The sequence below is a fragment of the Tyto alba genome, unplaced genomic scaffold, assembly GCF_018691265.1.
Source record: "Tyto alba isolate M040663 unplaced genomic scaffold, T.alba_DEE_v4.0 Super-Scaffold_48, whole genome shotgun sequence".
Lineage (NCBI taxonomy): Eukaryota > Metazoa > Chordata > Aves > Strigiformes > Tytonidae > Tyto > Tyto alba.
The window spans coordinates 1940801-1968698 of record NW_024881324.1 but is presented as its reverse complement, the minus strand read 5'-3'; the positions used below and the strand labels follow the sequence as shown (position 1 = coordinate 1968698).

The 27898-nt window shown below is 36.4% G+C and overlaps 1 protein-coding gene across 3 annotated transcripts in view; it reads right to left on the bottom strand.

The window, feature by feature from the left end:
• Window positions 1-27898, bottom strand: part of ATP9B (ATPase phospholipid transporting 9B (putative)) — a 166512-nt gene that overhangs the window by 18300 nt on the left and 120314 nt on the right. For all 3 annotated transcript variants that reach the window (XM_032998843.2, XM_032998844.2, XM_032998845.2), the window contains 6 exons: window positions 26046-26188; window positions 17302-17414; window positions 13403-13651; window positions 3279-3440; window positions 1717-1809; window positions 502-585 (listed from right to left, as the gene is read on the bottom strand). In XM_032998843.2, coding sequence (XP_032854734.2) covers window positions 502-585; window positions 1717-1809; window positions 3279-3440; window positions 13403-13651; window positions 17302-17414; window positions 26046-26188 — 844 coding nt within the window. The remainder of the gene's footprint in view (window positions 1-501; window positions 586-1716; window positions 1810-3278; window positions 3441-13402; window positions 13652-17301; window positions 17415-26045; window positions 26189-27898) is intronic.

Genomic DNA, 27898 nt, shown 5'->3' with positions numbered 1-27898 from the left:
AATCAGTTCTGACGTGGATTCATTAGGCTAAATGTTTGTCTTTAAGTATCTTTAATGAAGATTAAAGAACAAGATTAAAAGAGCAAATTGTACTTTATACCCAATGTTATGCATTTTTTTCTTATAAATCACCTCAAGAGAATGCCTTCTGAAGAACTATCAAGAAATAGGTATCACAGCATCTAAGCCTGAACTGCTCTTATCTTTGAGAACAAGCAGATTTTTTTTTAGGTCATGCCGAAGCTACAGAATTAACATTACATTAGCTTCTGGGAAAACACTGTCCACTCACATAATAAAGCAACACAGTATCATATGTATGACTGCTGAACAACCACTAACGAGTGACAAAATCTCTAATAGATTGTGTGCCATACCTCAACTATTGGTATTTTAAATACGAATCACCTTTTTTTGACATCTTAATAGAATAAAAAGAGGAATGCTCCTCCTGAAGTAACGAGATACGGTGAAGCACAAGATCACTCTCTTCCTTCATACCTCAAAATCTTGATACTGCTCTTCAGTCAGTGATTTTTTGGCAACAACCAGCGTACGCAGTCCTTCTCGTGCCATATTACCACACTAAATGGACCAAACCACAGAACATTTATTCTACAGATATTCAATCGTATGTACACGTTTTATTATACTATATGCTGGCAGGGCATATGTGTACCATAACTTCTGGTGTTTCTTTAGACTCTTAGATTATTTTGGAGAAGCAACAAACAGAATAATAAGCAATTATTCTTCAGGTCCCCCTAACAAAGTGGCATGCTATTTCCTTTCCTGGTTTAAAGAAAATGTCTTTTAGGTTGAAGTTTTAAGATAAATTAAAACTATTTTTGAGGCATGTAACAGAGCTACATATTCCTTTTCCACTGAACTTACTTATTATCAGAAAAAATATCTGCACATTAAAAATAGCCATAGAATAGCATGTCTTAATGAAAAACAAGGCTGTCCAGTGCAAAACACTTATTGATCTGACCTCATAAAGCTAAATAAATTAAACAAGTATTTTACAATTAATTGTGCATCATTATCGCCAAAAGTAATTTTTATGACATTTTGCTAGGTCTTGAGGGAGTTTAATTTATTCATGTCCCTGAATAAATCAAACTGCCCTGCAGCACATATTGATTCATATTGCCAATACCATTATGAACATACATGGTGTAATCATTGTATTAACATATTGTCTGTATGTAGGGTCAAAATGAGATGATTGCTGGTACCTACTAGAACCACACAGTGAAAAATATTAACAAGGTTTGAAATTCAGTCACTAGATATTTTATATTAACTTTAATAAGTGTGGCAAAAGAACTATTTCAATTTGGCTGCAACCCTTATTAAATTTTGTAATTCATAATCATACCTCACTGTAGAATTTGACAGAACAAGGGCATTTCAGGATAAACAGGTTTATAGCAGAATACTTCTCAGAAGTGATTAGGTTTTACGTAAAAGGTCAGTCAATGAAAAACAGATTTTCCTGTTTTAAGTAGGAACGTGTTCTGCTATGGTTAGTGGCTTTGCTTTTCCTGTGGGTTATTCAAGAATTGGAAATAATTCTAACCCCTTAAAACCCATTCAGGATATATGTAACTGGGCTTCAAAACCCATTACTGCTTTGGCTCAGGTTCTCCTTTAAACCTATTCCAATAATACCTGATACTTTGATTTTGAATTTTTAATTTTGTTTCTTACCTCTTCTTCTAACCAATCATTGTACTGCACAATAGTGGACATTGCAACATCTGCACCCTTCATGTAAAATGTAATTTCTCCGGAAGATTCATCCTAAAATTTTAAAAAAGAAATAGAGGGGAAAAAAAAGAAAACTGTTTATACAGTCAAAATAATCACCTACCAATAACCTAATAGTCGATGGATTATCATTTATAAAAGATGAAGTACCTTGCGAAGAGGTGGGTAAATTTTATTACTAAATGTTACTACTTCCAATGGCATCTCTGATTCCATCGAGATGGATATTCCCTACTTCCTCATAAGAGGATCAGTTCTAACTGAAGTCAATGTGAATAACAGATTCTCAGCATCCCTGAACTGCCCGTCTAAATTTTTAAATATCACTGTTATGCCCCCTCTAACTACTACTTTGTTTCTTTGCTGGCATACACTACCTAACCCAAAACAGAAAGTTTGCTCTGTATCTTTCCAATCCCTAAGCAATTAAAAAAATTACTAATAACTTAGTGTAAATGCTTGTTACAGACATTTTAACGATGAAACATTCATTGCATATTCAGAGAATTCACACGCAGGCAAATATAATCCAAAACAGGAGTTTCTGAGGCATGGTCTGTTGCAGAAGGAAGGGGTTAATCTGATCTGCAAGCTCCTTAGAATATCTCTGAGCACGTCACTGTTAAACAGACTCTTAGTGCCCACCTCACCTAAGGAAATACAGACTTGCCAAGGTCTCTCCAGACCTGAGCATGCACATATTCTGCCTGAAGTAGCCTTGCCAAAGGCTGATGGCACGCCTGGCTTCTCATCATGGGCAAATAAAAAATGTGATGAGTCTGACACCTATTTAACTGGAACTTGGCACTGATCTAACCATCTAACAATGTTGTCTGAAGCTGTTCAGCTAGTGTCTGATTTTAGGTAGGGGGAAGGTACAATTATGTAGCATGGAAGGCTTAATGTTCACAGAGGTTTAAAAACTTCCTTTTAGTATTGTGTTGTGGCTTCCTTTCATCCCAGGTTTTAATGATCATTACTATGCTCCCAGCTGGGCACTCGGGAGACAACCAAGCACGTATCTCGTAAATCTCAGACCCTGTGGGCTGTGCTGCGTTTGCATACCCCTTCAGATATCAATACTGGGCGCTAGTAGTACAGAGAGATGTTAGCTACTATTAGAAGAAATTTCAGCCATTAATTTGTCCCTTGAAGCAGCAACATATTCTGTATGAAAGAAACAAATGGAAAATTTAAAACAAAGGCTTAAGGGCAACTTGCAGCATCAGAGGCTAAGCGTGAAATAGTAAAATTGAGAGAATCCAAGAGAAGAGTTTGCCCTTTACAAAGCTCTCTGCAACATTAGGCTAGCTTGATTTTTCTACAATTGCTTGCCTAGTATTTCGTGTGTGCCTGTGTCAAAGGTATACTTTCCATTTGAAAATCTCGTGAAATGCATTCCCCGAAGGATCAAGTTTCTATTAAGTTTTATATAAATAAACATTCAGTAAGAACATTGTGGGAGAAATAAAAACCAACGCCCAGAACACCCCCCAAATTACCCTAACTATGATCCCCATGCGCTTGCTCTCAGAAGTGAAGGGAAAGATCTGCAGAATATAGTACGTCAGAATGTGCCCTCCGGGGGTCTTCAGCTGCATCGAGGTCAAATCCCTGCTAACCAGGGTGAGACCCACACTCTCCGTCCACTGCACCAGAGCTACCTAAAGAAAGAAAAAAAAGAAACATGTTTAAGTGTGAACGGTCTATTACACTGTTATATAAATTAGGCCGAAGCCAAACAACTGTTGCTAGGGTAAAAGTCTAAACTCTTCCAAGAATCTAGGGAAAAGAAGAAAAAAGTGAAGTAGACTGAGTACAAAAATCTTAGTACATCAAATGAGTGTTTTCCTTCAGAAAGCTTACAAAAATTCTTATGAAGAATAAAAAAAATTATTTGAACTTATTCCTACAAATTAGGTATTTAGAATATATTGTTCAGAAATCACAGTTCTAATAAAACCCCCATATATACACATATATACATTTATATATATATTTATATATAGGAATATATATAAATTTATATATATTTACATATATATATATTATATATATACATATATACACATTTATATATATAGGAATATATATATATAAATGTGTATATATATATTCAATGATACTTAAAGGACATTCAGTAGAAATCATGCAAAACCAGAATACCATTTTTGTACCAACAACACTGCTATGTAAGTAAAAGATTTTGGGAGTATTTCCATACAAAACATTTTATTGGATACACAATTACATGCAAGTTGAGACACTGTAATATGTAGTAAGTAGATAAGCAAAGGATCTTATTTTTAGCTTCCTTTGTTCACTTCCATCATTTTGTTACCTTGTTTCAACAATAATATAATTGAGTTTTTAACATAACAAATGAGATGGAAACAAAGCTTGCAAGACTGCATCCACAAACACACTTGTGAAAGTCCCGTTTACAAATGCAGAAATGTTGCATTATATAAGAAGCACTATCAGCTACCACTAAATGGCATCTTACATGCACGCACTAGATTTGAGTTTTAAAAAAATTCTGCTGTTTTAAAGTGCATGACATCTAGCTTCTACTTTCTTCTATGTTATGCTTTAAATAATGAGCACTAGACATTTTTCTATCAATACCATTGTGTGATTTGTTCCTTCAAAAAATTAATACTTTAGAAAAACTGCTTTACTGTTATTTTATACACAAGCCATATTCCATATCTGAATGGGATGTCTCTGATAAAAAGAATTCTCAATTCTATTTTTATTGTTCCAAATGATAATCATTATTGGAAATCAGACTTTAAATGACTAGAAAGGTAATTATAATGAAGTTCATATGACTTTTATGGAATCTGCCTGTGCTATTAATTTCAGGTAAGATGGAAAAAAATAAAAATCAAGCCATCTGATTAAAGACATGCAAGTAGTAAAATCCCTAGGTAAGCTGAACAGACATGAAGACTAATGCTCACTAAGAATTTTACCCAAAGCAAGTAAATCACTGTAGCAACTATGAAAATTCAAATTCGGAAAAAAATATTTGTCTGTACCCCCAAGAAAGCCTAATAAGTGCCATCTGTGTAGGCATCATCAAATGAAAATACAGCGAGGTGCAGTTACGGAAGAGAAAAGAACATGTTTTGAAAAGCACCATTTTAAAATCTCAAAAATCACAGGAAGTCTTTTTAAAGGTTTTTCTCCTTCAATAAAAGTATCATATAAGCTGTAAATGATCCAATACTCCCAAGGTTAATTTTCAATTTTCACAGTGAAAGGTTACTATTACATTCTGACCTGTAAATTGCATCTTTCTACTAATACCCTATCATCTCATTTGTGTCCCTTTGCAGCTAGGACTTAAGTGTTCTATATTTGGTGACTCACATCTGTTTATTATTTCGTTTATGCTTGGCTTCACCTACCATTTGAATTAGCATTTTGCGGCACAGTCATTTTGGAATCTTATACCTGGCCTACATACAACTGCCTCTTTTTTTTTTTTTTTTAAATTGATCAGTACAAATACCATAGCAGAAAATGGTCAATAAGGCTCAAGAGTCAAATAGATGTCTAAAAGGCAACTGAACAAACTTGAGAGCAAGACACTGTTTGACTCTCATAATTCAGAATGAATCAGAACAGCTAGACCTTAAAAGCATCTAAGACAACACAGCCAAACCTTGCCATTAAATATCTGAAGCTTTTAGAATATACAAATTAAAAAAAAAAAAAAAAGTATTTCACAAATGGCACAAAAATTTAAATTATAAATTTTAACAAATAAATATATACTGAATGGCTGGCTATACAGAGTTTAGAAAGAGGATTCTTAGGTTAAGTCTCTCTTCTCAAGTCTTCCCCTCTACAAGTATATTTTTTTTCTCTTCGGTACATTTCTGAAACCTTACATTAAAATGGTCTTGCAATCAGGTGTGCATGCACCGAGAATCCCTAGAATGTGAGGTAAATGCAGCAGCTGTGGCTTCTACAGAGCTTGACATACAGGATGGAGTCACATAAAGCAATCAAAGGTTGGATAAGCACAAAAGTCTTCACTGGTGATGCTAGCATTTTGCTTTAAAAAAATGCATTCTAATTATAATATTTATTTGCCAATAACCATTCATTTCCTAACACATAGAGATGCAATGTGCCAAGATTCCTCAATCCAGGTTAGGGACTTACTTGAATATTTTGTGTGCCTTTGTCTGGCTTATCACCAAGCTTCCTTTCTATGCAAACTCGCTGCCTGTGAGCCAGAGAGCCACCGGCGGACATCGCGTCCTCCCACTGCTGAGACACAGTGGTTGGTGCACCTCAACCCACTACCTGTGCAGCGTTCTCAGGACCGGTAACGTAGGTGGGATCAAAAAGAGCTTCTGTAGTTTCTAACCCGCTAGCTCTCTTCCTCCTCAGTAGCAATCCGAAGGGTGGAAACAGCTATCCACCTCTTGCGTGACAAGGTCAAAACAGCAACTTTCAAATTAGGAACGAAGGTAGCAATTACTTGCATTAGGGAATGGAAATGCAAGAGATCTGACAAAAGCTACTGAGAAACACCTCTTGTTCAGTGTTTCTTACCCCAAATCTTTCAGATATTTGTATTTACCACCTGCCCACTGTTGAGCTCTGGTTGCCTCTGTCAGCAGTGACTCTCCACTAGAGGCCACCGGACCCTCAGAGCTTCCATAGCTCACACCCCCAAATATCAAACTCTTCAATTACCACAGCAAAGATTTCCACTCAAAATCAAATTCAAAGACTTTGTAAGGAAGATTTCTCAACTCAGACAGCACTTGTGCGATCCACAACGTAATCTACAGCCATACCAGCTCAGGAGGTGTAAGTAGCTTCTCTGAGCTCTGTTACCTGAGGAACACCTGTGTCTTGAGAGGGGAGTGAAGAGGGGAAACTTCAGAAGCACTATTGTTACAGACCATGGCAGCCCTGTGTACTAATTCTATGTTTTGGGGACATAATCATCCCATTTGTTTATAACTGTTCATTTATGGAACTAAATCAAAACAAGCAGCTTATAAATATCTTGGGCAGTTTCTAGAAAGTTGCATAAATACTCAAGGTTAAGTGGCAACAATGCAGTTACCTATTTCATCAGTCACAAAACCTAAGCCTGTTAGAGACAGGAAAATTAATAGTGAAGGACTTCATTAAACCCCATATCAAGCACAGAAAAAAACCCCAACCCATTATTCCTGTTATGGATTCAGAACTGCATATTTAATTAGAACATTTGATTGATTTTAACCTAAAATAAATACTAATCAGCAACTGTAAAAAGCTTTAGAAAGCATGTAAACTGATAGGGCACAAAAACCTTGGTATATTTAATTTTATCATAAACCAATTACATTCTAAATGACCTTTTTAACTATGGTGCCAACAATTTTTAACTATTTATTTTTAAGGAAAAAATCTCTTCTACAATAAGTTCCATTAGCCTACGACTCCCATTTAATAACCCCAGAGAAAACAATTATGTGGCAGAAAATGCTACAAATATCTAAGCACACACGTCAATAGTCAAAATTAAGGCCAACATGGAAGATGAAAAGGAGTATCCATAGAGAGCATTTAAAGGAACAGCCATACCTTTATTTACTTTCACTCTGAGAATGAAAGAGTTAAGTACCTCCCTGCCCTATCAAATCACAGGAGTTCACTTCTCTCTGGAGTGGTGTTAGGTGGCTTTAGGCCATTCAGTCAGTATGTATAGGGCTGCTCCTTACACAGCCCAACTCAAAGCCCATCTCTGAATTCTCCTGACCTTTCCCTGTGAGGGTGAGTAACCTACACAAGGAAGAGCACTCTCATTCCCTCTCCCATTAACATCTTCCTTAGCTTCCTCTGGACCAACAGGAAATATCACTTATCATCCCTCTGCCTTACTAATTTTCAGTTTGGGGAATGGCAACACTTGAGTCCCTTTGCTCTGTAGAAAATGTAACTACTTGTCATCTTGGGAGCACGATGGCATAAAGAAGTCCCAGCTGAAGAAAATCCGACACAGTCACTTGAAAAAATGAAACTTGCCTTGCCTTTGGGTACATAGGGTTATAAATCCACAAAGTGAGGTATTTAAAGCACCCTGAAGAATCCCGAAGACCTTCAGTTACTGGATCGATCCTAAAAGGCTGTTACTGCTTGGCAGAAGACCAAAAAAGTGCCCTAAGGCTGTTCTTGCTCGCTTTAGATACTACATCTATCAGGACTGGAACATACAAATCACCATACTATCACCGCTCCCTTTGGATTCTGGGCTGTTTGGAACTTAGCTGGTTTTAGGAACCTAATCCACTAATTTTGGTTTTTTATAATAGAATATTTTGAGAGAGAAAGCAGAAGTGAAAAAAGAAAAACAAACAAAAAAACCCAACAAATAAGCCACCCAACTCTTAGTTTGGGTAAACTGGAACAGAGATTGAATACTTATTTGACTCAAACATAGATTTTATCAGTCAAGACAGAATGGCAATGTATTTATATGAAAAAAATATTCAAAACTATTTAGACTGAACCTGTCAAGGCCCTGAGTGCACTCTCCTTCCTAGCAGTTTAGCCAGATGCATTCAAGGCCATCTCACTTAAGAGCTGTGATGAAGAAACAGCTCAAAGAAGCCTCCATGGAGGCTGTCCTCTCCTTTTTACTTGGCCCTCACACTTGGTCCTGAGATCACTACATTGCAGTCACGGTGCAGCTGTGCCCACACTTGGCTGACTTAACGATTTGACTTCTTGGCTTGAAATCAGACATGCCTCATCACCAGAGACCTGTAAAACAATCTATACTCTTGACTGTCTCTGGCTTCCATCATGAGACACACTCCTTCCACCTTGCTTGGATACTGTGGGGCCGTACACCTCATCGCCGAGGCCACTGCCTCTAGCAGTCTTGGCCATCATGCTCAGCTCCTGCCTTCCCTTTCCTTGTGGGCCAGCTTGCCGTTGCTGCTCTCTATCTAACTGCTCAATATTTTCAAAGTGTTGTTCAAAACAGTTTATGACCAACTAACTGTCACTTTCAACATACAACATCCCCTTTTGAGCTAACATCAGTTTAAGAAGAAGATCCACGGCCTTGCAGCTGGTGTTGGCAGTTCTCCACCCCCTCGAGCAGTTTGGGAGTTCCCCCACAGCTGTGCTGACAGCCTGTCTGGAGCCATGCTATGAACTCGACCACTTAAACTGAAAAATGACCCATATAAATAACTCCTTCAAAGATTTTGGCGTATATGAGGGAGCAGTTTGCACGGTGAGAAAGAAGGACTAGGGATGGAAATTCCGTAAACTTTACTTCTCAGAAGAATCCTCATGTAACCAACCTTCATTTAGTTCAGAGTTTTTAAGAGCATCTTCACTTCAGCCAGTAGGATCTAACTTTCAAAATCAGGTTGCTGTGTAAGGTATACAGAGGTTCTGTGTGTGGTATTTTGAAGTTAAGGCTATTGGATTGGAAAGAAGGAAGAAGCAGTAAGATTTCTCCTGAGTGCTCCCAACAGTTTGCTTGGATGGTTCAAAAACTCACACGTTTCCAATCAGCACTGGTTTGTTTAGATTTACAAACTGTGAATTGATAACTAACATTTGCAGTCCACCACTTTTCATCAAGAAATTTCATAATTAAAATAAAATTATTAACTTACAAATACAGCTTGATCATGTGAAAAAACTGCTGATCAATATTCAAGACAAGCTATGGAGTAGTTATTCTTTGTGGGTCTCGAAGGTCATGAAAGTGATGGTTTTATGCTACCGAGTGATTTGCTTTTCACAATACATTGACAAAACAACACAATTAGTCTTGCTTCAATAAGCACACACAATAAAATGAATTAAACAATACAACATGTCTCATACATTACAGCTTCACTTTTGTAAACACAAAAGCTGCTTCACTAAGGGCATATCATTTCCCTGTCTGTTTTTAAATGATTGGCTTTGTATCCTTGTAATTAATTTTAGAAACTCTGTTGTCTCTGGACAGAAACGTTGGAATTAAATAACTGACCACACTTTAAAGTAGTATTTAAATACTCAAAATCCTGGAATTAGAAATGCTTGAGAATATAACAGCGCAGGACAGAGCATAACCAATAAATAGCTGGTTTATGAGAGTAAGCAGCCAGTAAAAATCGTGACTGATCAATCTTTTCTGACCAAGGGGAGCAAAGGTCTTCAAAGGCTCCTGTTCATAGCATGCCCCTGAACTGCTTGGGTCTGTGACCTCTGAACTCCATTGCTTTACCTACTTAGCTTATATCCTTTTATGATTGTTCATTACATTAAGGGAGCTGGCTTTCTGCAGATGAGCTGAACCCACACCTATGATGGCCAAGTAGGAGCCGTTTTAATTTTTTCCAGTGAGTTCTCAGTGAATGTTTATTGTTTGCTATGCTACAGCTGTAGAGGACAAGTGACAGACAAATGAAACTTTCCACTCTTTCAGAGAAAATGAAATATTGATCACTTATCATAAGAAACAAAGAGCCTGGCATAAGTAGGGTTCACATTATGAATACGAAATCAGTTACTTATCTTAGGTTACTCTAACAATAGATAAATACATCATTTATGATGAATGTACCTACTTCTAAATGTGCATACTTTGTTATGGTTATATTTTATCTGTATATGGATGCACACAAACGCACACAGATGTGAAGAATTTCAAATGAATTCCTCAAGTCAATTCATTAAGTGTATAGCGTGTCAACGTATTCCTAAAGTGCTGCTTATACTTTCCTATATGGAAGAATAGTTTATACTTACACATTGCTCTCTGCTCTTTATGTGCTATGGTGATACCATGCAATATTATATAAGGCAACAGACAACTGTGCAAATAACCTCTTCTTTCAAAAGACTGCAATCAAGCCAGATCCATAAACAAAATCTAAGAGAACAGAGTTGTAATATTGAGAAAGTACAATGCATAAAACTGGTTAAGTCTATTAAATTATAATGTTGCTTATTAACCAAATATGTTGTGATAGGTCAGTGCTGAGGTTAAACAGAAAACATCAATTGAACCATTTCCCTAAATAAAGCTCCAGGGTGCAATATTCAAAGCACTTTATTCAATAAAAAATGCTTTTAAAATGGTACTTTGGTGATTGGGAAACATTGGCATCATCCGTCAACCTAACTGCAGGAAAGTTCAATAAGCTAAATAATGAACCATTTACATTATTTTCCTTAGGCTCCAGCGATTTGCAAACATTGCATCAATAGAACTCTTTAAAAAATTATGATAAAGACCTGCTAGTCTTTCAACTCTTAGGCTTTTTGCTGTCATGCTGCAATTTTTATGCTGTTTAAATGTTTTTTTTTGTAGCTTCATCTTTTTATAAGACTCCATTTAGCATCAATTTCTCATTATATTAAAGCATATTTGTTCAATATGATAATTTTACTAGTGTTTCAAGCATTATCTTTGAGAAGCAAAACAGAAATTTAATGCTTTCTGTCCTAAAATGTAAGTTTTTCATTTCACTGTCATATAGTTTGAATGTATGAGTTGAGATCATAAAAAAAAAAAATTATTAAAAGGATACCTGTGCTTTCTGCTTCTTGAAGCACTAACAGTTTCTTTGTTGCTGATTTCCTCTTCTACTTCCCTTTCCACCCTGAGTCCCAGAAGTGTCATGTTAGCTCTTTATCAACTTTTCTCTTTCCAAGGTCAAATTCCCTACTGTCTTCCTGGGGCATCACTTGTATAATGCTCAAGTCTTACAGCTGTTTCCTTCAGCAAATATGGGAGGAGAATTGCTCTTTATGGTAATATTTTCAGGTTCCAGACAAGTGAATGAATATACAAAAGCCCACAGGGAACAAAGAGCAAGTGGGAGAAAAAACCTCGCATAGTCTCTCTCTATTGCACGTCTCTTCATCTGATTTAGTAATACCTTTAGCTGTTAAAGCAGAATGTTTACTTAATCCATAGCTGTCATCTTATCTTCATAGCTAGATACTTGCTTATGCAGTCTTTCAGTAATACCTCACAGGCTCATTACACTGGTTTATTTAGCAAATATGAATATATGTGCACATGAAAATTTGTACACATGTGCATTATACAAGTCAAACATTACAAAACTCCACTAACAAACTATATTTACAGTGTATCTCTGTCATAAACAAATGCACTTCCAGCATTCTCGTAATGCAGATCAACCCACACTATATAACACCACTTATAATATTATGGATTATTGATTTTAGCCAAAGATCAGTGTCTCAAGTCCTGCCAAGAGTTTATTTTTTAAAAATGTTCTGACTGCCACCTTTTAATCGCTGAGAACCAGCCACTTCTTTATATTCTACGGTCCTTTGACACTATGAACTGTGTTTATAGCATCTGAAATGCATGTAATGCCTGATAGTTTGGTACGACATGAAGACAGACTTAATTTTATTTCTTGCATTCATAAAAATACTTGTTACAGACTTGTTACTTTTAGCAATTACATCTTGCAGTTTGAATTGCTAAAGTTTTGTTAGTATTACATATGGTGATATATTAGACATGTAAGCCAAATTTATACCAAGAATAATAGGTTATGGCTGTAGCAAAATGAGGTTTGTGGAAGAAATATTATCTTGTATTAGATCAACCTGCGTAGCTAGGAAAATATACAGGCTTTCGGATACAATCTCCCTCCTCCACATCTTACAACAACCTCGGTTTGATTATGACTAAGCTACCATGGCTACACCACCAACAGTACATCCAAGCTTCAGACACTGCTAGACATTCTTTAAAACAAAGGGACCCCTCAACCTACTTATTTTCAGAGGCAAACCAACCCCTAAATACTCTGGTTTCTATCTTACTGGATCAAGTACATACCTCTTTTTATAAAGTGAATAGACCATAATTATTTTTTTATGATTACACTTTGCAGTATCTTGAAATTTGAGCTTTGACTCTTTCTTCTAATATCTTTTCAGATTGAATTTTAGGCAATCAATTTAGGCCCCAAAATAGGATTATTCGGAACAAGAACTCAAATCCACTGAAAGCAGTGGGATTTGTTTAAAATTTGTATTTAAATGGAAGTCAAATGCATGTTTTTATTGAAATGGGGTTTTACATTTGTGCTACCCTTGATGCAGTTTTGACCGAACCTGAAGACTGTGAAGCTGCCTAGGGACTGAAGCTCAAAAGCTTTTCCACAGGAGTATTTGAGGTTTGGGCTTTTTTTTTCTCCTGTTAAGAATCTATACATTCCACTAACTGAAGTGTCTCTAGCTAATGTACCTGGCTGTCCATCACTCAAAGCAGTTTCATATTCCCTTTTGCATGTATACGTTACGATTCATACATGGATAAATGTTTTGAGAATACACCTAATAACCTCAGCTGCAATACTCAACACAGTATTGATCCCAAAGCAGTGACTTCACAGACCTTTTAGTCAAATAATTGAAAACACTTTTATGTAACAAGGAAACAACCAATCTTTCCTACAGATGTAGGGGAAATAAAACTATAGTGCTGCTAATTTTAAAGAAACCCCAGCCCAGAACACTCTTCTTTCACCGTTCTGCTCTTTTTAACTTAGCTTATCCTGTTCGCTATGAGCCAGTAGTTTTTTCACCCTTGCATACTAACCTCATCAGGGCTGGAAGCCTGGTAAGTTCGATTTTCATCACTGAAGTCCTGATCCACCTCTGCATACTCTGTTTCTGCAGACCCACCAGCCCGGGACTCGTATACCGGGGTCACATTGTGACACAGGGCGATGGCCTTCACCGCTTCATGTATGCGGCTGCTCACGCTCTTGCGGACTTTGGGTGCAGACGCCTGAGGTTTCCTAGATGGTGTTGAACTCGTACTGTTTCCGCTGTTCTGAGAGTGCACCTTTAAGACCCAACACAATGAACAGTAAACCAAAGTTCAATAATGAAAACAAAACATGAATACTAACATACATATACGATTATTCCCTTTAACAGGGTTGGTAAATGATACGGGTAGTGGCCATCTATTTATTTTATATAACCTACTGTGAACTCATTCAGACTGTGATTCATAAAACCCCCCATCTACTTTTCTGTAGAATTCATACATAACTGTGGGTTCATCACCTTGCATTTGTTGTCAGATTTCAGTAAAACAGCCTGCAGACAACTGAAAAATGTGAAATGAAAACAAGTATGCAGTAAAAGGGGTGAACAGACTGACTGGGTTCTGCAGACAACCCTGCATCCTTACTTCAGAATTTACCTTTTTCAGTCACAACAGTCCCTTAAAGTCCTTTATATTCTATGAATTGTTTTTAAAAATATTTTTAAGCCAGCAACCAATTGGGTGAGTTCAGAAACACCAAAACAAAATTGCAAGGGTGGGTGTTCTGTTGTTCTGTACTCTCTTTGTCACCTGCATACATTTAGAGGTTGAAAACTTCGATGACATTAAATTGAAAAAAGCATTTTTCTAAATTTTCATCCACAGCTCTGTATTTTGAAGACCATCACACTGGTACAGAAAACCAGAACAAACCCAAGTGTCATTGTTCAGTGGAAATATTAGCAGTCATTAAAATACAAATATTGCTGATTTAATTTATAGCCTACACGATTTCTATATTATTTGTGAACTAAGGCAGTTTGCATGCTTTTGCTGCAGGCTGAAATTTGTTCGTTCTTAGAAGAATGCAAAGATCTAATAAAACAATAATAAAATAATAGTTTGACACATATTTAAAGATCACATTACTGTTGCATAACCCCTAAAACTAGCATTATTTCAAGTTATCCTTCAGAAACGCTCAAGCACATGATGAATTCATCTTTTAAGAGAAAGTAATATATGTTTATAATTAGTTGAAAATAAGTGAGTTTGGGGTTTTTTGGTTTGGTTTTGAATATTTTTTTGTGTGTGTGATTTTTGTTTCTGTTTTTTTTTTGTTTTGTTTTGTTTTGTTTTTTAAAGTCAGCACATTAAATATACCAGCAGTACTACCAAAGGCTCTTCTGTTCACTCCAGGGTAACTCAGAAAACCTCTTCAGAAACCATGCTTTTTTTCCTCCTGACTGCAATCTGCTGAACCGTGAACATTCTGCCCATCAAATTACAGTGTTGTCTAATAAAGGGTTTAACTTTCTGTTCATCTGGCACTGCTTTTCAGCTACTGCTTTAAACCTCTGCATTTGCATTCTGCTAACGCTGATGCCATTACAGCCGCAAATAAATTAAGCTGATTTACTCCTTCTGAATTATGTTATGTTTATTGATGCTTGTATAATTTAATTTCACACAAATTCCATTAAAGATTATGCCCTCTATCACAAAATGCTTCCAGTGGGGAAATATAATCAGGTTATAATAGATTTGTGTGTTACATTAAGATGACAATAGTCTAGTAGGTCCACTGTAATAATAAAGCAGAACACAAACAAGGGATAAAATCAATGTCACACAAGAACCACTGCCTAGATAACTGGCAGCTTCTATTATAGATTAAATAAAAACCGCACCATACTTTTTCAGACTGAAACAATTGTTTAATAGTTGCTTGTTTTTTTACTAAGACTCCTTCATTTTTCTGTTTTAAAGTGCTGCTACCAACACACGCATAATCTAAGCATTATTTAAACGTCAAGTAGTATTATATAAAACTTAAAAAAAAAAAGGTGTTCCAAGAAAGTTCTTTTCATCCCCTACTAACAGCAAACCTAGATTTGGGAAATCTTCCCCCACAGCTGAAAAAAAGGAAAGCTTCCCTCACATTTCTTGATTTTTTAAAAATGTCAGTGCCAAATATGTTACAGTTATTAAAAACTTAATTAACGACGGGTACTATTCATGAGATTCTACAACAAACTAGTAAAAGCTTTAAGCAAGTAAGAATTCCATGAATTATGCAATTCTTTCCAGGTAGCATACTCAACTGCAAAATGCGAAAACAGTGTTAATAAGTATGCCTCCTCTAGAAGACTGGTTCTTAGTTGGCAAACTCAGTCCGACCTAGGTGTGCCAGCTTAAGACTGTCAGTTAGTTATTGCTACAGTTGTTACTGTGAATATCCCAAACACCCATTATAACAAAATTATTTTTGTTTGGGTGATTTTTATAAATACAGTCAGGTAGCAACTACTTTCAGTAATCCATTCTGTTACCAAATTTGGACTGCTCACTTTTGGGTAAAAGAGCTCCATACCATTTCCAAGACATACGATTGCATCTCTGTTACTGTTCACGGCTATACCTACTAAGAATTAAGCTGAAATAGATTTATCCAAGGAAAAGGAATTCAAGAAGTGGATATGTTGTTTAAATGGGAAATAATACAGAAATTGAAGTTGCAGATCAAAAACTTATAACACAAATTGCTTATTCACTGCTTTCTCCTCTGCCTCTCTTCCCAAAAGCTACATAATATTAACTGAGTCCAGTGTGGTGTCAAACAGCTGCCTTTTAATTTTTACTTTTAGCAAATGAGAAGGGAGTCGTAGTTCAAAACACAGCACAAGTAAAGACTCAAATCAGTTGTTGATCCTACAATCCTTTTAAAGAAGGAAAAGAGGACACACTCAACATCGGTCTACAAACTTAACTGGGTCAGCCAGTCATGATTGTGTATGCAAGTTAACAATAGAAAAGAACTTTTATATAAAGTTTTATTATCATACTTTATGCAACATATGGAAATACTAGTTAACCTATCTTTTAATTCCTCTTGTCAGTTTTTTTTTTTTGTTTGTTTGTTTCAAAGAATCGAAATAAAAAGTAAAATATCCTTCCTCATCTCAGAATAGAATCAGGTGCTTAAAAAGGTTTGCAGAAAGCACCCAAGTAGCTTACATACATGGGAGATGCACATGATGCTTGCAGAATTCCATCTTCCTCCATCCCACAACCGAACCACAGACAGACAGGGAGTCACAAACCTCTCATACACTTTCCAGGCCAAGCACTCTTATGTATCACCAGAACACTTCACTCTCATGCAATATGCAGATTTCTATCCTTCTCCCGCCCTGTTTTACGCTGCTTGCAATCATCTTAATTTTTTTAAAAACACTTTTTTAGATAATCCTTCATAGATTTTCTTTTCACAACTATTTTTTTTATTTTATTTTTTAGTTATACCAATTAAAGGAGCTTTTCGATGGCTATTCTTGATGAGTGTCTTCAAAGATATAATTCTGTTCGTCTTGTTCTGGACGCTTACTCGTGATTTGTAGTCTCAGTAATTAATAGCTTACTCTTAGAAGACTTGGCAGGAGAAAAAACACACTGCACAGACAGGTTAACACAGGTTTCTGCTAGTGGGGAATAAAAACGTAAACTCCTTTAAATGGGTATTGCAAGGAACTTCAGAATCAGGAGAGAACTACGTACTGTCTCACATTTTTCACTTTCATCATATCTGTTAAGAGATACCTACAAATGAGAGAACTTGCATAGCATCTCAAATTCCTAGACATAATCAGTAGCAACAATACTTCGATGCTGTTAAAAAAAGGTCTCACTAATAAAGGTAAATAACTTATGAAATGAGATACCTGTGAATAAGAGTTTATAATATGATTCTGAATTTCATCCATTGTGTCTGTTCCATAGGACACAGTCCCTAGGTGGAGGCGTTTAAATATCATCTCATTCTGTGTAAGTGTTCCTGTAATAAAGAATGAGTATATCACAAAGCAGCAAAAAGCACCATAAGGCTACAACCTTTCCCCCTCCCCTCCTCAAATCGTTCTTTTGGAAAGAAGGAATGAATTATGAGTTAGCATCTGTTTAGTTAATGAAAGGAATGTTTGTAGAGAAAGATCAGGGTTAGTCGTACTAGAAGAAATCACTTCTTCCACCTTCAAGCTGATTCTGCCAACACACAAGCTCATAAAAAGACAAAAACTTTTCATATGAAAGACAGAAAAATGCAGTATGTGGATGGAACTGACTCAAAAGCCAATGCAAGAGTTTGCACCATGTATCAGAAAACCTAAATTAAAAACAAAACAAAACAAAAACAAACCAACCAACCCACTCCCCAAATTCATATATATATCCCGCGCTCCCTGTGCACAGGCAGACACTCTGGCAAGCGGGCACCTTCAGGGTTATCCAGAGGAATTCACTGAGCCCGAACACATCACTTCCAAACGTGACAGATTCAGCCTCCAGCTGGAATAAGCCAGATTGAACAAAATCTGTGTTTCCAGCGCTCACTTCACATTTGTAAGAAACTACAGGGTGTCAGTCACAGACTGACACTGTGCGTCCACCTCTGCCAACTACTTCCAGCCTCTGGTTTGGAAAAGCTCTAATTGAGGGGTGGGGGCTTCAGCTTTCCATCATGGGGCATGTCAGGAGAGAGAGGTCACCACTGCCCAGCCTCCCATCGTCAGCTCACAAAAGATTATGCTGATAACGGCCCTTCCTAAAATTTTTTTTTTTTCTGTGGTTACTCAGACAAAATGAAATTAATATAGTATAAGGCTATTCCTATATTTAACCACACAGTTTTGGGCCACTAACATACCTAAATCTGATGATAAAAAAAATATATAAACACAACACAGTACTAAAAGTGGCATTCTTGAAGCTTCTACAGTATTTTTAATATGGAGCATATGATAATTATCTATAAATAAAAATTGCAGCATAAAATATTTCATATTAATTTTATTTATCTAGACTATTTTTATATCACATCTTTGTCCCAGTATGTCAAAACACACAGCAAGCCACAGAAGGAGAGAAGACTAAGAGCATGACATATGCTATAATTACTATCTGGAAAACAGAACTGTTTGGACAGTTAGCATCCAGTTTAAGCATCTGATGGGAAAGAACCACTAGTGATCTTCAAAGATTCGGCAGGGCTGTAGAAGTCTCACGTCTTTCTCAGTTACATTTGAGATGTCTACCACTCCTACTCCCTGGTAATCTCTGTGCAGTGACACTTCATCTCATACTTAACTATCAAATCATGGTTTCCTGTACTACCAGCACTAGATGATCATTCCAAATTGCCCCTTTACCATTTAAAAAAATTAGACTTCCCATTTGTTTTTACTTATGTGTTGCTGAGGTTTTTTTTTTTTTTTCTACAGTCATATTATTTGAATTTTAAAAAAATATTTAAAACAAGGCTTATGTGAAATGCATAAATTTTCCACAACATATGCATAACATTATAAAAAATTCACATGAGAATTAGAATATTCCCAAGGTTGAAAAACAACCCAGGAAGACAAAGTTCCTGATCTCTAGAATTAGCAAGTCAGAAATTTTTGGTTACTTTTATACAAGGGCTAAGAAGATTATTTTGTTTTTACCGTAGTCTTATAAAACTATGAGAAATTACTTCTGCCTTTAGAAAGCTGTACTTTGAGTCCTTTTCTTAAATTTGTTGATTAAATTTTTTACTTTAATTATAGAGAAATGCAATCTCCAGTTTGCACATGAGAAACATCAAAGTTTCCACTAACAAACATGAGTGACTAAAATCTCCATTTCTAAAAAAAAAAAAACAAAACAAAAACCAAACCCACCCACTTTGTTCAATAATGTTTACTGCAAGAAATTTCCAAGTAAATCTGCATCACCTTCCCTACTTCTCAGGCACGCTAATATCTTCTCACTGCCCTTAGCTTTGCCAAGCCTTTGAATTAAAATAAATACTCCCTAGGAGTTGTGAAACTAAATGCTACTCAAAACTTGAGACAGCAGGCAACTGTCAAGCCCACTTCCCACTAGTTCTGTAATTGCTGCTTGGGAAAAAACTAAGCAGGAAACAAAATTAGCCCTATGATTATTATATGGAAAGATTATTTCTTCTGACACCATTAAATCAGTCCAACTCCAAATCATGCTTGGTGAGGGAAAGGTAGATAGGTGGAAAATTTGTGTGTGCCCTGCCAGCCCCTTCTCAGCAAGCAGAGAAGAAAAGCTTCTGAGTAGAAAAGTATGGATTTTCCTATCTTGCAAAAATCAGGAGCCAGGGAAGGGGGTTTAGGAAAAATGGCTGAGGAAGAAGAATCAACTTGTAAAGACAGAAATACACATTCCAGCAATCCTGATTCAGTATTTGCATCTTCTATATTACGCTTAAATGAACCTTTTTTATCAGCTACAGAAATAGGAAACATCTATGACACATGAAAAGAGGCTGCAAAACCACCTGTACCTGCTACACAAAATTGTAATCCAAAAAAATAAATTAAAAAAAAAAAGGAAGAAGACAAGAAACAACAATTACAGTTTGCTCATGCTTCTTAAGACTAGTGTAAGGCTTTCAACAAGTGTCACAATAATTCTGATGTATTATTAGACAAACATTGGTAGCTGTATTTATGAAAGCTGTATTTCTAAAATTCTCCTAATGAATGAAACACCAAAATGGGACAGAAACATTCCCAATAACTTGTTCCAAATATTACATGGTGACAGTCACATTAAAATTTTAGCAGCAGTTCTGTCTTCAATTTTAGTCTTTTAGTTGAAGACAAGTACACCTTGAAAAAACAACACATCTCTTACTTTATGCCCCCCAAATTTAAGCCCTTCAAATATCTAGAGGTAGATTTTCTAATACAGCCCACTTTAGGAATGAAAAATAACCCAAAACTGAGCTTTCTAGTCTGCTCAAGGTGGTAAGTACTAAATAACAGTGAAACAGCTTTCTATTTTTAATAATGCTTTTTCAAGACCTACTTATCAATTCCACGCTTTCAGGACATTGCTAATATAAAGAGTCATTAGATAAAGATTATTTTAGAAAAGCTTCTAGAAATTATGCTAATCAATGTATGATCTACTACTACTATTATACATTGTTAAACTTTGCTCTGGAATGCAGGTACCATACACAGAAAATATCCTGACAAAAAGTTAGTATACAACTGCCAAAGAAAAATTTAGTATGTTCTTTAATGAAGTCAAGGGCTTTTTCTTTTCTTTTCTTTCTTTTTTTTTTTTTTTTTCCCCCTTCCCTACAATTGAATCATTAAACACAGAGTAAAGCAGGCAAAGAGGAAATTAATTTCTAAGGAAAAAGTCCTGAAGGCATCATTCCTTGGGTGGCAACAGATGTGATTCACAACAGAGCAGTAGTTTTTTTATTTTGTTTCTGAGAAGCAGATGCAGATCTTTCTCATCCTATATTACTAGATGGCAATTTGGACCAATACCAACAGTCTAAAAAGGCCAAAACAAAAAAGCAAGAAAATATGTACAGCAGACGAATTAATAGTTTTATGAGAAATTTAGAGGGTGAGTAACTTCTGTGAAATAGTAGTACTTTGAGCTATTTGATTAAACAGATAAAAAGTCAGTGTAAAAGTGAACATTTCTACGGAAACTTTAAGGCAGACGGGGCCCAACGCTCTTAATAATTAGACTGTTGGCAATAATCTGGAGATGCAAATTATTTCTATGAACACTGGAAAAAAATATAATCTGGTATAGAACGTAAAAAGAAAAAAGTCATGGTAAACACATACATGGAACAGCGTCTGCTCACTCAGCTGCTCCACTTACCAACAGACCATAAACATCACTACCACAAAACCTGAAACCAAGCAAACCCCAGCACAACCCATTAAGAATGAGGGCAAAGACCAAGAGAGCTGAGATATGTTTATTCTTTCCTGGGCAGAAGGGAACAGCAGAGGTAACAGATAACACAGCTACGGATGGCAGCAGCTATCTCCTCTGCACCTTCTGCCTCCCACAAGAAGAGCAGCAACGTCTAAGAGCAACATCCATACTCATCGGATACACTGTGTATTTTCAGCCGATGGGAGTCCAACCCAAGCCACAAAGTAAGGATTCCTCTGACTGGTCTACTCTGAGTGCATGTCTGGAAGCTTCCTGCAGGATCTCGCCACCAAAACTTTCCATTCCTAGTCTGCTCTACTCACCCTGTAATCTTAGTGGTACTAAAAATCAGAGGCAGAGGAAGTGTAAGGGCAATTGTGTGAATATGTATCCATCAAAGTGAAGTGAGGAGATGTTCCATCAGCATTTTTTTTTTCATTACTCCTTCTCTGTGGTAGCTGATGCTGAACAGATAAAGACTCAATAAAAGTATACCTTAAAAGATTCATTTTCAGAAAAAATTACCGAAGTTCACTAGTACATTACATTAGACACATTTAATGAAAAAGCCCACACACACCAACCTCTAACACAAGGCTCTCCCAGAAAATCAAGAATCCCATTGCTCTATGCATCTGTTCAACTATTATATCTGTTAAGTATCTCATTTGGTCCAAACACCCGCTAAAATGTTAATTACAGAACTCAAATACAAGCGCATGCATTAGTAAATAACTACGCTTGGAAGACTACGTGTTTGTTTTAACTGAACACTCTGGTAGTTGTCATGAACAGAAGGTTTGCCATCCCACACCCTAAGCAACAAAAATGTTCAATAAATATTGCCAAATATTTGTACTTTTGTTTCCTGATTATCTTTTTGTACCCCAAAGAGGATGAGATACCATGGTCAGCTGCCCTTGGAAAATGCTGGAAACTGCTCCCCCGTAACTGCGTTCCCCCCTCCCTCCCCGCCATAACGGATGACGCCTTTCTGTCAAACTTGTATGTGATTCCAGTCCAAACAACATGGCATTTTGGGTAATGGATGCTATAATTAAAATGTGAGTCCTAAAAAACCTGTTGTTTTAGTGGGTGTTTTTAGTAATGGCTTTGTTCTACATGAAGATAAAAACTCCCTAACAAAGGAATTAATGTATTGCTTTAATAGGCTGCACCCTGAGTTAAGTTTTAAAATTTATGAGTTCTCTGCAGCATTGTTCTTTAAACAATGGCATTGTCAAATGCAACCAGTGAGAAGATTAAAGTTCTCCCAGCAGATTAAGTACAAATTATCTGTCCTCCTGTTTCAGCATCATTTGTTCATTTATCACATAAAGTCTAGTATTTCTGGTCAGTGTCAATATGCTCTGCATCCTTGCAGTTAACAGATGTCTTCTCTTGTCGAATGAATTACTTTATGTTTCACGCACTGGTGGCCGCAGATGTGTCACTATAGCAACATCATTAATTTCAGATCTTACCGGAAACATGCACTCCAATCAAACCTAATTATACCACATTGCTTTCTTGTCCCACAATAAGGAAACTATAATGCAATTATTGGGATACTTCATTTTCTATTCTACTGTGGCAAATGAGAGAGCTACTGTGATGGACGCTTCTTGTCAAAAAGCTTATTGATGAAGCACAAACCCAATTTACAATCATACAAAGGACTACCTTGCAATTACGTTAGTAATGCAATGCTCCTTAGACTCAACAACTAATTCTCAATCATTTCCAGTGAAGCTTGGGCCACAATATAAGATTTTTTCAGACGGTTCTCTGGATTCCCTTTCATTTTCAACACTGAGAAAAACTTCACCTGTTTACACTTAACTAGACCAGCCTTTTAGTCCTGCTTTTTAGTAGCACCTACATGGACAGACAGCTACAAAACTGGCTCTCTTCTCTCTCCTCTGACAGCCAAGCCTTAAGTGGACAGAAGAACAGAATCAACTGGTTTATATGACTAGAACTGAAAAATCAAGCAAGAAAGTACGGAAGTCAGCACTCATGAACAGTGTATAAGCATGCAATGGCAAGGATGGATTAACTGCACAGATTCTGTTCATTACCCAACAGTATGTTTCACATTTATGATGAAATGCAGAATGAGACCAAATGTATTCAGGAAAGGAAACCAGAAGCAACTACTGATATACTCGGGTAAAAGGTACATTGGCTACATCTTAGTCCAGAATTTAAAATAGTTTAAAATTTGCAGGGCATTTAAGACTAATAAAATTGAGCAGTGTTTCCCATCGCAAACTGAAGAACGGTGTGGTCTGCAAGGCCACGGTCCGTGTTCCAAAGCGGGTGATGTCTGTTGGGCTCCAGGCTTATTTTCACTTATATCAGCTCTCAGCTAACACTTGGATAAAAGAGCATAGGGTAAGACAGCTTACTGTTAGTCCAAAACATTTTGGAACTACTGCCCTAGAATACTGCTTTTATTTTCATTTTTACATCATTAACTTATAGATTCAGACCTTCCTCCAGAACCCAGTAGACTTTAGTGCTCTGAAAAGCCTTTGAGGTTGAATGACAGCAATCTTCCAAACTATTCATAAACATATTTGCTGGTAAAAGCCTTTTAAACCCCTTTTAAGTATGCACTCTGAAAGGCCAGAATACAAGTGCTTCTTCTTAAAATTAAACAGAACTACTATGATTGCAGCAAGTGGCATGATGTGGGTTGAAAAAAAAAACCAACAACAAAACAACTAGAAGCAAACCAAGGTTGGTTCTCTTTGTATATGCAAGTCAATAAACATATCCTGTCAAAGCTTCATAGATGTAACACAGTATTTTGCTTTGAAAACCCCAGTATCACTAAATTTAAGGAGAAAAACTTTGTTTTTAATTACTCTCGTATTAGGTTAAGTGTATTGGTTGTCTTTCTAGAAGTAGAACTGCAGCCGCTTTTTTTTTTTTTTTTTCTTTTTCAAACAGGGTAGTAGGTACCTACACCTTGAGGAAAAATAGATAGCACGCTAATCCCTGTGCCTCAGAATATAAGATGGTCACCAGAGTCAGAATACAGTTCCTCCATTGTAGAGTCGGGTGAATGAACTGTTAGGATTTTATTTAGCAAGCCTCAAAATTTTCAGTGCTGTCTAACTGTAAGCAGAATACCTCAGCAGAAACTGCATTTCTAGTTTGGTATGGTAACTGAATTCTCTATCAGAAAAGTTTAAGAAGTATATGGTGGTTTTCCTTACAAAGTAGTGCTTTAGGCGAATGAAGTCTACTGCATTGTTTTGAAAATTCATTATTTTTGAACACACTTCACTTTTTCCAAACATATGTTGTAAATTACGTATTTTAAGCCTTCGATGAGACAGCACTCGAAGTTACATAAATTATCATGATGAAGGGTGCAATTAAAATCAATAAGCAGCTTCAAATAGCATACAAATCATTAGCTAACTGAAATAAAACTTGTTAAAAGAAGAATTGTTCACTTGCTTTGAAGAATTACCACACTATAATTAACAATACGCTTTTCTACATGCTAAGAAAGAAGGTGGCAGTTGTCTTTATCTTCTACAATACAGAACAGCATTCAGAAGTATATAGGGTAACATATGTACCAGAAGGAAAAAAAAAAAAAAGTGTGTTTTCAAAACGTGAATACATTAAATTTACATTTAATTTCAAAATATGCAGTACGTGTTCATCATGGGAGGGAATGTGGAATTATTTCCAGTAGAAAGAGATGTAAACTGTGTATTATGATCTTTGAACATAGACCAACCCCTGTCCCTTCCCCCCAAATGCTTTCTCACCTTTTTGAACTATATTTTACTTAAAACCACTAAAAAATGTCTTCAGCTGTTTGAGAAACAACTTTCCTAGTTCAAAAGTTCAGCTTCTTAAAAAAATAGCATGTCTACCAGAACTGATTCATTCTAACCGAGAAAGAACCAAGAAAGGAAAAGAAATACCGTATTTGCTTCAGAATTTAGCTTGTTATTTATTGTGATATTTCCCGAAATAAACTTTAAGATACTTTAAATGCATCTAGAACTAAGAGCACGGGAAGACTGTAGCAAGTTTCGGTCATAACGGCAGACAACAGCACAGCGCAAGCTCTTTCTTCTTTGCGCACTTACCTACTTTCCGATCCCGGTAAGGGCTGGGTCTTCCAGTGTACTAGGTCAGGTACAGTAACAGGCTACAGTTATGAAGATGAAATCATGCAGCAGCTGTAGAATTGGTCTTTGTAACATAAGGAACAACTAACTTCATGGGGATAACAGGGGTCATTTTGGAGACTGATCTTATGAGTTGTTTTGGAAATTATTTGCTTTCTCAAAGGCCACTCTTAACTGTTACTATTAAACAATATTGCAGTAGAAATGAATAAAATAGCATCCTGAGTGCTAATCCAGAGGCTTTTCACAATAAGATATATGGTACTCTTACTAATGCTACCCAGTGTTCTGTTACTACAGCAAGAGTGTTCCCACTGGAATAGATCAGATTACTACCAAATACTGACTTTAATGTGTAAGTATTGGCCTACCTAAGCCTATCGGCATTGGCACAAAGTTTTCAAGCACATGCTTAAAATTTTACTGAGAAATAAAAATCAGCAGTCTACATCTACTGTTACATTCACATATTCAAATGTAGAATAAAGTTTAGAAATTTTAGAAAAGTCATCATGTTTCAGAATTGTAACCTGATATACCTGTTTTGTCCGTTAGTAAATAAACTAATCGTCCCAACTCTTCTGGTATGGTGCTAGTTCGAACAACTGTTCCAGGAATATTGTCATCTTTCATAATCATCCACCCATAGGCTGCCTTACCCATGTCCAAGTTCACACGTAAACTGCAAAGGAAATTTATACCAAAATCAGTGTGAATATTAGGCAAAGTGAAAGTTATAACCATAAAAATAAAACTAGATGCTCTTTTTAAGATACCTGAAAAAAAAAAATCTTAAAACTCTATGCAACAAAAATTGTAGAGCAATGCTTTGGTTATGTGCTTGTAGAGTACAAACCACGTTAGAAATTCAGGCTCCACCCCAGACTTTTAGAAACTATTGCAATACAAACAAAAGCAGTACCATGTCTTCTCCATGAGACAGAGTGCAACACTTCCTGCAGATTCTTGACATAATTACATTGCTACATTTATACAGATGAGAACATTATATACACTTTATCAACAAGACCAGATCGCTATTCAAGTTACAGTTCTTATCTGTTAAAAAAACCCTCGCAACAGCTATGTTTTCTTTATGACATGAAAGTACAAATACTTCTCTACCTCTTCAAGTCACTGTTTTTTAAAAAAATATTTTTCCTTAGCAAAGTACAACTACCTTTCTCAACTTCTCTTTCTCACCACATCCGATCAACAATGTTGCTGTCTTTCCCAAAATGTAGTTTCAGAAGCTTTCTATTGCAAAAAGAGAACAGTGCCCAAGCATCAAAATGCACCCTCATGTGACAGCTAGCACGGGGGCAGGAGCTGCTACTGCCAGCAGTAATAAGGAACCTTTGAGTAGTTCTGTACTAGAAACTCTAATATGCAGCAAGTTTTACTGATTAAACATAGAAGTGCAAAATCAAAAGTATTATTTTCCAGTTCACCTGGTGTCCGCACATTTGCTTGTTAATTATTTCCATGTCTACATCATACAAGAATTAATTGCCCTTGCACTTTGTATTACTATGTTATCATAAAGAACTTTTCACTCATGCTGGTCAGAGGTAACTTTAATCCTATTGCTCTTCCCCAAAATTAAATGCTGCAACTCAAAACTCTATGTCGCCTTGTTCTAAAACTTCAAAACGTTACTATACCTATTCACCACATTCCTGCTACAGTGGATAAGGAATAGGCACCCGTTGGTTTCCGTTGACTCTGCTCCAACAGAAATACTGAAAAAACAGGTAGGATAGCAGCTACATGAACTATTTGTAGTTAATTTGCCCAGGGCACAGGACTCGGAGTCCCAAAGTTTAGTAACAGGTTTACAGTAACACGACTCTTAAAATTGTTCAAAGATATGTATCAAGGTCAAAATACTGCTAATCCACTTCAGATTTTTTTTTAACAGTCCCAAAGTGCTGCTTTACAGCATAACCAAAACAGCAGCCACAAACAGTTTTCATCTGTCCTCTTGCAAACACAGAGACAGACTGCCTGTGAATTACCTGAGGTAACAGTGGAGGGAAGAGTGAGTCACAAACTACAATATCCCATAAAGAAGAGATGCAGTTCACTAGAATTCACTAGAACATCTGAAATTTCAACACACACTGAAAAAATTCAGTTTATTCCATATCCCCTCCTTCCTGAATTTGTACAACAGAAGACAATGCATGTTCTAGCACAAAAAGAAAGAAGCCTTTTTGATACAAGATTTTTGACCATTCAAGATGGTATTTTATTGTATAACTAGCTCTTATTTTCCCATTAAAATCAGCAGCAGCAGGAAACCATCCTTCTACCTAGTGAAATACCCCAAATGATTTTGCAATATCATACCTAACTTCAGCTGTCTTCAGACACAAATATATAAAAAAAA